The sequence below is a fragment of the Crotalus tigris genome, unplaced genomic scaffold (genome assembly GCF_016545835.1).
Source record: "Crotalus tigris isolate CLP2741 ecotype Arizona unplaced genomic scaffold, ASM1654583v1 scf7180000017847.2079705, whole genome shotgun sequence".
In the NCBI taxonomy this organism is placed as follows: domain Eukaryota; kingdom Metazoa; phylum Chordata; class Lepidosauria; order Squamata; family Viperidae; genus Crotalus; species Crotalus tigris.
The window spans coordinates 594,803-607,268 of NW_024096670.1; the positions used below are offsets into that span (position 1 = coordinate 594,803).

The following is a 12,466-nucleotide window of genomic DNA, read 5'->3' on the forward strand; positions in this document are numbered from 1 at the left end:
GTGATCTCCTCCTCCTCCTCCTCCTTCATTATTATTATTTTGGGGAAAGCAGAATAATAAAATGTCACAAGACAGGGAGAAGTGGCAGCACAGGAGGAAGATACTTCCTTGAGTTTATTTTATTGCATTCTGCTAATTGCACAAGCCCATTAAGTCTCTCCAGAAAGCACTAAGAACATCTTAGACATCTCTCCCAGTCTAGCAAAGCATTTGCCCAAACTTCAAGAGCTTAATTAACCGGACTTCTTGCTGGTGAAACTTCCTGTCATTCATCAGGAAGCTAAATTAAAATTCAGCCTCAGAACTAGGGGGCAGAGGGGAAGACACAGCTGGCTCGTAGAGAAAGGCTGAACTGATTTAGCCGTGAAGTGGACCCACGCCAGCAGATAAAAGAAGAAGAACATCGCGGTTTCAAAATCTAAGATTAATGAAAATTAGAATATTTCAGACATGTGATGCGACACCCAGAAAAATACAGCATATTCCATTTAATCCTCCAGGGAAAGATTGAAGGCAAACGAGGTCCAGGCAGAAGAAGAAGATTGTGACTTCAAAATCTAAGGGGCTGATTTGGACAAAACTCAGCAGCACTTTTTCGTGCGGCTGCTGATAAAAACAGGATCGCCAACAGGATTGCCAACGTCTGATAATGGATATGGCACAAGAAGAAGAAGAAGATATTAGCAACTTTGCCTGCTAAATGCAGTTTTTTGCCCGTTGCTAGAGGTGCAGAAATCTGCAGTAGCTGGAATAAAAATTAAGAGTCCTTAATTAGCGGAAGGCTAGGAGGATAGAACAGTGGTTCTCAACCTGTGGGTCGGGACCCCATTTGGGGTCGAACGACCATTGCACGGGGGTCGCCAAACAAGGCTGTCCGCCATTTTCCCCCCCTTTTCTTTTGCCACGCCCCTGGCACCCGGTGATGTATAAGTGGTTGGGGGTCACCACAACATGGGGAACTGCATTATGGGGTCGCGGCATTAGAAAGGTTGAGAACCACTGGGATAGAAAGTCAACTTAACTCCTGACAATGTCCAAAGAAAGGTCTATTTTGGGACGAGACACTCAAGGTGCCTGCTTTTTTTTTTAAAAATAAAAAAAGTCTGCTTCGTTTGGTTTTGTTTTTGCCGCGTGCGCCTGTCTTTAAAATTATTTGACTAGGCAGCAAAACCAATAAACAGGTGCACTAACCATAGTTCTGTGTAAATGTATAAACCATGAGCAGAACAGACCTATCTAAAGCCTGTTTAACAGCATGGGAGAAATCACCAGCGGACTTACTTTTTTCCAAGTCGGATAGGAAGCATCAAGGATTTTCTGAGAGTCCCACAACTCTCCAATGAAGACATGTTTTGTTGAGGCGTTAACTTAGAAAAAGCGAATTAACGGGGGAAGATTGAAAGGAGTTGGACCAGGGTGGGGAAAATAAGACTCTATCCTTGTTTTGTCGCGCAGTCAGCCAGATGTTCCAAGTGGATTTGGCATCTTTATCCACCTAGACCCCTGGTGGCGAACCTATGGCACGGGTGCCACAGGTGGCACACAGAGACCTTTCTGTAGCCACGCGCGCCGTCGCCCCAGTCCTAGGCCTTCAGTTGGGTTTTATAAAACCTTTTTGCTTTAGGCCTCTGCCTCTGTACAAAAAACAAAAAAAAGGTTCAATCACTCAATCAATTTCAACTTCTCGCAGGAAAAAAAAAAAGATCTCGCAAAGTTGGAATTGATTGATTGAACTTTCTAGTCCCACCCAGTCTGCTGTTACCACCGCAGCCACGCCCACCCAATGGGCCACACCCATCCAGCACCCAACAGTACATAAGTGGGTTTTGGGTTGCAGTTTGGGCACTCGGTCTCTAAAAGGTTCACCATCACTGACCTAGACAGTCCTTTCCAAGGACCTGGGATATGCAGATGTTGATGGTTTATAATATTAAGAGGGATCATCACAGGATGTAAGCTGTTTTGAGTCAAGCTGTCTTTTGCAATTGACTGGTGGTGAATTTGTCAATGCTGATGGGGTTCAAATAGTGCTCCAGAAGTTTTGGGATTGCACCCAACACGCCTATTAGTATTGGTACTGCCTTTGCTTTCTTTTGCCGCAGTCGTTCTATTTCTGTTTGCAGGTCTCTGTCATCATGATTATTCTTATTAATTTTGTGATTTAATCTTGAGATGACCTTCATATACTGTGGATGTCAACAGCTTTCTTCTTGCTGTGCTTTTCCTGCAGCTGTGTTAAAAGCAGACGGGCATCAAATCGTTCTCGAGGAAATTCCCGATTGGAACGACGTGCAGCTGATTGTGAATGGAGAGACCATCTTCCAGTGCAACATTAACGATCTAGATTTTGGTAAGTGCCAATGGCATCAACCTGAACTCAAGTATCTCAGAGGTATGCTTCTACATTTAGGCAAGAAGAACCAAATGCACAAGTACAGCATAGGTGGCACCATGCTCAATAGTAGTAACTGTGAGAGGGACCTCGGAGTCCTAGTAGACAATCACCTAAATATGAGCCAGCCGTGTGCTGCAGCTGCCAAAAAGGCCAACACAGTGCTAGGCTGCATTAACAGAGGGATAGAATCAAGATCACGCGAAGTATTAATGCCACTTTACAAGGCCTTGGTAAGGCCACACTTGGAATACTGTATCCAGTTTTGGTCACCACGATGTAAAAAAGATGTTGAGACTCTAGAAAGAGTACAGAGAAGAGCAACAAAGATGATTACGGGACTGGAGGCTAAAACATATAAGGAACGGCTGCTGGAATTGGGTATGTCTAGTTTAACTAAGAGAAGGACAAGGGGGGACATGATAGCAGTATTCCAATATCTCAGGGTCTGCCATAAAGAAGAGGGAATCAAGCTATTTTCCAAAGCACCTGAAGGCAGGACAAGAAGCAACGGATGGAAACTAATCAAGGAGAGAAGCAACCTAGAACTAAGGAGAAACTTCCTGACAATTAGAACAATTAACCAGTGGAACAACCTGCCTCCAGAAGCGGTGAATGCTCCAACACTGGAAGTTTTTAAGAAGAAACTGGACAGCCCTTTGTCCGAAATGGTGTAGGGTTTCCTGCCTGAGCAGGGGGTTGGACTAGATGACGTCCAAGGTCCCTTCCAACTTTACTATTTATTTATTTATTTATTTATTTATTTATTTATGAGACTTATATACCGCTTTAAGTGCAAGCACTCTCTAAGCGGTGTACACCAGTAAGCAATGTATATATATATTTACATTGCCCCCAACAATCTGGGTCCTCATTTTACCTACCCCGGAAGGATGGAAGGCTGAGTCAACCTTGAGCCGGTGAGATTTGAACCGCTGACCTGCTGAACACAGTCAGCTAAAGTGGCCTGCAGTACTGCACTCTAACTGCTGCGCCACCTCGGCTCATATTATTATTATTATTATATACTTGCTGCTGAGAAATGCAACAAATCAAGATCCACGGATGTTCGGTGGATTTTGATCTATTAATTACGTGCTCTCTCTCTCTCAGGAGGAGATGGAAAGTTGGATCCTCTTTGCCAAGAAGCTCGAGAAGCAGTCTTAAAAGCCTACTGACATTTTGTTGCCCTCTGTTTTTGTAAAAGCTCATTTCTTACGAATGACGGCCAAAAAAAGACTCCTGTTTTTTTTAATCTCGATGCCAAAACAGTATGGTCTCCAATTCACTAATCACGTCTCTGTTTTATATCTAATTATTTAGAGCCTTTTTGTCCTTGTGATTTTTTTTCCCATGCTCATCTTGCTCTTGTGAAGTGTTCCTCACCTGCTTGAATCATCACCGTGTCCACAAGGGGAGAGGGGTAATCAAAGCATTATTGCACTGCTTATCTGTGTGTCGAAGCTTCATGAGAATCATCTTTCTACTGCATTCCTGCCATATGGAGAGTTGTTTGCTAGGAGCTGGGTGGCAAATAAATTCAACCATAAATAAATAAAATATAACCATTGCACGCCGTTTCCGGTTTCCAGTACTTGGAAGATTGGAAGTCATCAGTTCCTCATATCAATCCATAACTATAGCATTCTAGATAGCGTAGATTCATCTAGAACAGGATTCGACGATAGGAGGGGACACTTCCAGTGTTGAATTGCAAGCGTAATTTTCTCTCCAAAATATGGCAATAAAATTATTCGTTTCATCTGCTACCTTGACCCGTCGTTGGCCGTAGACAGAGCGCCTTGCGTTACTAGTAGGACTTTTCCAACATTGTACGGTATGCTTTATATTAAGGACAATCTACCCATATCCTGTACATTTCTACTGAATTAGCATAGTATCATGGTTCCGACAGATGAAACTCTTCAAAGAACTTTGAGGCATTGTTTACCTTAAAGTATCTTTATTTGAGAAGCATGGCATCGGCACTAACACGGTTGAAGCCAAAAACTGGATTCCCCTCCCCTGAACACACCGTATCAAAGCACAATTCCCTCCTCCAATTAACAGTCATAAATCACATTCTCCAATTAGTTTGAAATGCAGGCTTTCCCGCCTGTTCTGCAACCCGCCAATTCTTATCATCTCTTATTTCAAGCTCTGAATTCACACACTAGCACAATATTGTTATGTCTAACTAACTCCCACCATGTTCCGCCTCCTCCCCCAGCATCATCTAATTCTAAGAGTAAAGCATGAGAAAGAAAAAGGCTGCATCTTCATTTGTTGCCAAAGCAAGAACATCCAATGTTGGCAGCGATAACACATAGTTTATGAAGAAGGTTTTCGTTTCCTGTGTGGAATAGGATCACCATATTTCCATGCTGCTGAATGTGAAGCTATTCGCGATTGATATCTATGGAGCTTCTCCAAACATCCAGGTCACGAGTGGTCCCCAAAGTGCTTTTTTCCAGAATGCAATCGGACTTTCTTGGGTTTTTTTTTTCTTTGAAAATATTCTGCTTCTCATCCAAGAAGCTTCTCCCATTCTGAACCAAGCAAGCCCAGTTGCCTTCTGGAAAAAAGCATCTTTGGGGCTACCCGTGATCAGTAATCTCTCTCCAAGAAAGAGTTTTACAATACTCTAGTCCAGTGCAATATTTGACTTTTCTCAGTTGAAATTTAAATCATGGCACAAGACTCAATCATTTATGGTGCAAGGAATCGCCCTTGAAGAAATCCATCTGGTGGATGGAATAATAATAATAATAATAGATGCCCTGAAATTAGTATATCAGGAAGGCTTACTGAGAGACCAAACTGGCCTACAACAAAGACCAAATGAAGAACAGAATAGAGGCATGGGAAGACAAAGCACTACATGGCCAATACATTAAAAAAGTAGCTGGGAAAGCAGATAATAACAAGACCTGGCAATGGCTAAGAGAAGGAAAATTGAAGAAAGAGACCGAGGGACTAATTCTGGCTGCACAAGATCAAGCCTTAAGGACAAATGCATATAAAGTCAAAATTGAGAAGACAGCAACAGATAGTAAGTGCCGCCTATGCAAAGAAGCTGAAGAAACAGTGGACCACCTGGTAAGCTGTTGCAAGAAGATTGCACAGACTGACTACAAGCAGCGGCATGACAAAGTAGCAACAATGGTGCATTGGAAGATCTGCAAAAAATATCATTTGCCTGCAAGCAAAAACTGGTGGGATCATAAAATAGAGAAAGTCATAGAAAATGATAAAATTAAACTGCTCTGGGACTTCAGAATTAAAACAGACAAGCACCTGCAACATAACACCCCAGACTTAACAACTGTCGATAAGAAAGACAAAAAAGTCTGGATAGTGGACGTGGCAGTGCCTGGAGACAGCAGAATAGATGAGAAAGAACTGGAGAAGATAACAAAATACAAAGACCTACAAATAGAAATAGAAAGACTGTGGCAAAAGCAAGCAAGGGTAGTACGAATAGTCATAGGCTCCTTGGGTGCAATCCCAAAACAACTGGAGCACTACTTGAACACCATTGGCATTGACAAATTTGCCATTAGTCAATTGAAAAAGGCAGCCTTACTAGGAACTGCTTCCGTCTTGCGACGAGATCTGTAATATCATCAAACATCCACATCTGCGTACCCCAGACTCTTGGTAAGGACTTGATAGGTAGACAAAATGCCAAATCCAGTCTGAACATCTGGCTGACTGTGCGATGATCGATGATGATGATGATGATGATGATGATGATGATGATGATGATAATAATAATAATAATAATAATAATAATAATAATAATAATAATAATAATAATAATAATACAAGAGCAGGAAAATTGAAGAAAGAGACCGAGGGACTAATTCTGGCTGCACAAGACCAAGCCTTAAGGACAAATGCATATAAAGTCAAAATTGAGAAGACAGCAACAGACAATAAGTGCCACCTATGCAAAGAAGCTGAAGAAACAGTGGACTACTTGGTAAGCTGTTGCAAGAAGATTGCACAGACTGACTATAAGCAGCGGCATGACAAAGTAGCAACAATGGTGCATTGGAAGATCTGCAAAAAATATCATTTCCCTGTAAGCAAAAACTGGTGGGATCATAAAATAGAGAAAGTCATAGAAAATGATAAAATTAAACTGCTCTGGGACTTCAGAATTCAAACAGACAAGCACCTGCAACATAACACCCAGACTTAACAATTGTCGATAAGAAAGACAAAAAAGTCTGGATAGTGGACGTGGCAGTGCCTGGAGACAGCAGAATAGAAGAGAAAGAACTGGAGAAGATAACAAAAATACAAAGACCTACAAATAGAAATAGAAAGACTGTGGCAAAAGCAAGCAAGGGTAGTACCAATAGTCATAGGCTCCTTGGGTGCAATCCCAAAACAACTGGAGCACCACTTGAATACCATTGGCATTGACAAATTTGCCATTAGTCAATTGCAAAAGGCGGCCTTACTAGGAACTGCTTCCATCTTGCGACGATACCTGTAATACCATAAAACATCCACATCTGCCTATCCCAGGTCCTGGGTAAGGACTTGATAGGTAGACAAAATGCCAAATCCTGAATATCTGGCTGACTGTGTGATGATCCATAATAATAATAATAATCGAGGTCAGTATTTTTGTGAGCAGGATGCTAGTATCAATCCATAAAGATGAGGCTGTCATAAAACCACAAATAAACCAGACCTTACATGTTATAGTTTACTTTTCATTTCCGGGATACATTTATTTTTAAAGCAGAAAGGATCTGACCCACAAACAACAACAACGGGAAGCTGTGCTTTCAAATGTTTATGTCTTGTGTTAATTTTGCTCAGTTCCCAGCTACAAGAGCATTTATTAATGAAAGGAAGACAAGAAAATATTTCAACATCCGTGGAGATGACCTTCTTTGTGAAATATGTGCGCTCGTTATTTAAGCTGCATTTCGGTCATCCCCTTTGAAATGCTTTTTAAAGAAGAACACTACATGTCTTGCCGTATGTTTCCGTGTGGTTGCTAAGAGTCAACACCAACTTGACGCCATAGAATCAAATACTGGTGGAATATTTCTGATGCAGCCTATTTTATTATTCTTACAATTACCACAATTACATTTTACAACAGACAGGGCAACACAATATTGGCCAGCTTTCTTGACCCCCCCCCTTTTTTTAAAAAAATCAAAAACTCCAAGCTAGTTTGCAAGATTATCAATGTGGTACGTTCGAGTTATTCTGCAACTGTATTTTTTTTAATATATCTGTCTTACCTGCGCATCTTTTTTTGTTTGCAACGTTTGCCAATTTTGTTGACTGCGATGATGAACACAATCAGGGCACGGTTTTCTCTTAGCACCAGCCTAAGGAGTAATCTAGGTACCTAAACAGAATTTTGGCTAAATCTACATATCCTGTTTACACATACAGGAAGCTTACAAAGAAGGAGAGATCATGAAAAAGTTGTCAAAGACTGGCCCAGTCTTAAAGCACAAGACTTGGGTTACGCTGTCTCTTCACTCAGAGGTAGCAGTGCTGTCATTCTTAAAGCCAAATTAACGGAATCAGAAGTTGCTTCTAACATTTACAGCATACCTACAGCTAGTCTGATAATCTTTTGAAAGAGAAGACTGCTTCCCTGCTTTAAAAAACCGGAAACCCTCAACTAGCTTTTACTTCTTTTTTATGATCACGGCCTTCCTTCCATAAATACACACATTCTAGATAATGGAGCAGCAGAACCCGGGACGAAGATCAAAATGTCTTCCCTTCAAAAGCCTCCAGGTTGAAGGCTGTATCCAGAAATCTCCGCAGTGAGACCAGGTGAGTGTTTTTGTTACCTGTAGCTGGAGCAGCAGCTGGCTCACGACCAACATACCTTAAGATACAAGAGGATATAAATTAGAGACTTCTCTGAAGTAGGTGTAGATGTATTAATATCTACTTATGTTATAATGTCTGATGAATAGCTAATTATACAGGAGATAACTAGCCACTCTCAATAGCGATCTGCTACACCATCCACATCTTACGTGGGCAACTAGACGTTAAGCCAACGTTTACCCAGCTCTATGAGCAAAGTGAAGTACATGGGGTTCCAAATTTCTCCAGTTTATTTTCCAAAATGCCTTCAGATCTCTTCTGTACAGTAGTGACCAAAATTGTGGAAATCTTTTGGGGAAAGTGTATTTTTGAGGTTTGATGGTTAATAACACCACTTTTTGGGGAGAGTAATACCATAAAATTATATATCAATGGAAAGATAATTTTTATCAAGAATGTAATGCAACAAAGTTTGTTCGATTATCTGTACTGTATTCTATGAAAAGTTACAGCCAAATAACCAGAAAAAGGAAGCACAACTTGCTTAGGTTGATCTCAGGGAGCTTTCCTTCATCCGATGGTAGCCAATGAGCGTGAGTGTTTAGAGAGCCAGTCGGGTGTCATCTTGCTTTGGTCATGAGCCAATCAGATCACAGTAGGACTCAGTTATTGATGTCCTGTATTGAAGCTGAGAGGAGGGCATTGGTCAGTGTGTTATGTGATGACTATCCAGTTGGTTGGGTTTTTTGGTGTTCTTTCATTGAGCGAGCTTCTAAAACGTAATAAAATTAAAGTAACGATGCAAAGAGTTGACCGGTTGCCTAGAAAGTGATGTAAAATAGTATTATTAAGCGAACAAGGCTACAGTTATAAAGAAATGAGAAGAAAAATGGGTGGAAACTTAACCAAAGGTGGCATTTCTCCTGTACACTTTTTCCCAAAAGGTTTCCACAATTTTGGCCACTACTGTAGATTGGTGCTCCAAGCGGATTCCCCCATGTGGTCTTTTTAGGTCCCACAGGACTCCACCAATCCAGCTTAGAAGAAATGCAATTTACTGGCTGAACATGCACGGCAAATTCCAGGCTTGTTGCCTGGCGCTAAACGATTTTCCGGTGATCATTAATATCCAATGCAAGCATTGTTACCATATAGGCTGAACATGATTGACAATGGTCCGGAAACGAGGTTTGACATAGTCATAGTAGCCAATGTTCTTGTGCTCTTCTTGGCACCAAACAAGTTCAGCTTTAGCATACTTCTCGATTTCCTCTTTTAGCAGATCAAAAGGAAAGGGTGAGATCTAGAGGGGGAAAAAACATGAAAAGAACCCTCTGAAATACAAATATGTCGCGTTCTGCAGCCACGCATCTTATTCCCAAAATGCTTCGCTACGGTATCCCACATCCACGCCAACTGGGAGGGGGGTGGAAGGTTTGATTCGACCTATGAATCAAAGCAAACCAAACTATCTGCAAAGATGTGAGGGTTCTAGTGCAGTTATTCTTTATATCCTTCAAAACGTCCACCTGTTAGGATGGTAAGTGTGAGAACAGGCATGAAAATGCAAATTCAAATAGGAATGTTGGCGGAGATTTTTGTTTTAAAAGTTGGTAGTTGTGGGGGAAGAGCAGGCAGAGCTGGGGGGAGGGGGGAGTCAAGAGAGTGATCAGCCTAGAATCATTACATTCCCACAAATGATCTAAGTTCAATCCCTCTTGAATTCTGTTGACCCTTATCTAGTACCAATTTAGCATTGAACATTGGTTGGTTGGTTGGTTGCTTTCTTGAACACATTTCATGATCCAAACTACATAGCACTGATATGTTACCTAGTTTGGGTAATGAAATGTCTGCAAGAAAACAACTAAGCTCAGAGAACCCCCAAGGATCCCAAAAGAAGGAAGGAAGGAAGGAAGGAAGGAAGGAAGGAAGGAAGGAAGGAAGGAAGGAAGGAAGGAAGGAAGGAAGGAAGACAACCAGTTTGGATTCTGACTAATCAAGGGATCCAAGTTTGAATCTAATTACCACATAAATGTAAAACTGTTTCTAAAACAAATGTTCTAGAACATCTAAGGCACTAAAACAAATGTTCTAGAACTTCTAAGGCACAAGTTTTACCTGCTCCAATCTGATGATAGCCACTGCTTTTTCCAGATCTTGATTTTTCCTTTCTTTAACAAGATCGTAATATACCTTCCCAGTGCAGAAAATCACCCGATTCACATCCCCAGGAGATTCAGCGGCAACTCCTTCCTCTGGAATCACGCGCTTAAACTTGGTACCTAGGAACAACACACAACATTTGACTGTAAAACCCAAAGATGAAATATTAATGTGATTGATAGTATAACAGTACTCTTTCTTCTTCAATTTCCATATTGGTGATTTTATACAGGGATGTTCTATGGAATAGACGATGCATGAAGCTGCACTTTTCCCAGAGGATCAGGCTAGTATGGGGATGAAGTTAGATCCTGCTTGTCCAGATTCCCAGGAATCTGGACAAGAATCTTCCCAGTTTTTACAAGATCACGGCCAATAGTTATATACCTTCTTGACCAGTGTTTTTTGCAGTTGAGGAATTCTGAGAGATGATGTCCACACATCTTAAAAGTTTCCATATGCAAGTACGTGTCTAAGATTAAACATGCTTCTTTATATGTATGTTTGTTTAATCTTACACACATACTGATATGTCTGTTTAATCCTGTCTACATACATGAGGTCACCTTTCATTTTAAACAGCCCAAAAGCCAACATAAGCCAGAATAGGGAATTCTGAGAGCTGAAATCCACACATCTTAAAAGTTTCCACTTGCAAGTATGTGTGCAAATTTAAAGATATATACAAGCTTGCTTATATGTATGTTCATTTAATCTCACACAATCTCACACATACACGTGATCACCTTTTATTTTTAATAGCCCCAAGGCCAACATAAGCCAGAACGGGGAATTCTAAGAGTTGAAGGCCGCACATCTTAAAGTTGCCACCAGCACGCATGTGTGTAAGATTAAACACACATATATGCTTCCTTATATTTGTTTAATCTTACATACATGCTGATACGTTTGTTTAATCTCACACACATACCTGAGATCACCTTTTATTTTTAATAGCTCAAAAACCAACATAAGCCAGAACACCGGCAAAGAGATATTCAAAGGAGGAACAGGATTTCCTTCTTAGCTAACGGATCATGGCGGGATAGGATGATCCACTCAGATAGGATGTATTGAAGGAGACTGACTCCCAAGTTAATACAGGTAGGATTCCACTCTAGTTTTCCCCAGCAGCTTCAACGGTACCGTTTCATGCAGTGTAAGATGAGGAAGTCACAGCAAGGCAGAGATCAAGCAAAACATTTCCCAAACACGCAAATCTACCTGGCACCATTTCATCAAAGCTGGATTTCGCTTCGGGATGTCTCAGCAATGACTTAGGGGTGAAGACAATTAGCTGTAAAAATCATGAAAATGTGAGTTTGTCATCCGAGTCAGTGCACAGTCGCCAGTATATTCAAACAAGCATTGAATCAAAGGCCGAATTGTTTACAACCCAATCATCAGTAAAGGCCATAATAGAAACACCCTACTGAAAATGTCCCCTCTATTAATCAGGCTGATTAAACTGAGTCCTCCCAAAGTACCATATTTTCCGGCGTATAAGACGACTCGGCGTATAAGACGACCCCCGACTTCGGAGACGATTTGCATGCTTAAAAAGTCGTCTTATATGCCGGAAACTACCGTATTTTCTGGCGTATAAGACGACTCGACGTATAAGACGGCCTCCGACTTTGGAGATGATTTGCATGCTTTAGAAAGTCGTCTTATACGCTGGAAACTACCATATTTTCCGGTGTATAAGACGACTCGGCGTATAAGACGGGCCCCGACTTCAGAGACGATTCGCGTGCTTTAGAAAGTCGTCTCATACGCCAGAAAACACGGGTAGAGTTTAAATATCAAAGCCACCGCCCAAAAAAAGTGAAATAACCCTGGGAGAAGACCCGTCATTGCAACCCGTAATTTTGCCGGCAACGCACGAGTGACAAAACGCAACCCAACTTACCGGTTTCCTGAACGGCAACAGAATCTGCCTTCGGAGGACGTGGCAATAACTGGCTGGTGTGGAGCAGTTCACGACGATCCAATTACAGTCGTAGAGCTGAGACACCTCAAAGTCGTCTTCAAATTGCTGGAGAGGGACGGATGGGATGCATTAGGAAGCCAGACAGCTGCTTC

General features: G+C 41.4%; 2 protein-coding genes across 7 annotated transcripts in view; one reads left to right on the forward strand and one right to left on the reverse strand.

Moving 5' to 3' along the window:
• The window catches only part of CUNH10orf53 (chromosome unknown C10orf53 homolog), a 45,107-nt gene that overhangs the window by 4,496 nt on the left and 28,145 nt on the right, over positions 1-12,466 (forward strand). For 2 of the 3 annotated variants that reach the window (XM_039343361.1, XM_039343362.1), the window contains exon 2: positions 2,231-2,350. In XM_039343361.1, coding sequence (XP_039199295.1) covers positions 2,231-2,350 — 120 coding nt within the window. Of the gene's footprint in view, positions 1-2,230; positions 2,351-3,505; positions 4,281-12,466 lie in introns of those variants that run through there. The other variant, XM_039343360.1, reaches the window with a different exon arrangement.
• OGDHL (oxoglutarate dehydrogenase L) overlaps positions 7,463-12,466 on the reverse strand; it is a 53,421-nt gene continuing 48,417 nt past the window's right edge. For all 4 annotated transcript variants that reach the window (XM_039343355.1, XM_039343357.1, XM_039343356.1 and 1 more), the window contains exons 19-23: positions 12,294-12,419; positions 11,606-11,678; positions 10,337-10,500; positions 9,364-9,518; positions 7,463-8,270 (exon numbers count right to left, since the gene is read on the reverse strand). In XM_039343355.1, coding sequence (XP_039199289.1) covers positions 8,147-8,270; positions 9,364-9,518; positions 10,337-10,500; positions 11,606-11,678; positions 12,294-12,419 — 642 coding nt within the window. In that variant the 3' untranslated portion in view covers positions 7,463-8,146. The remainder of the gene's footprint in view (positions 8,271-9,363; positions 9,519-10,336; positions 10,501-11,605; positions 11,679-12,293; positions 12,420-12,466) is intronic.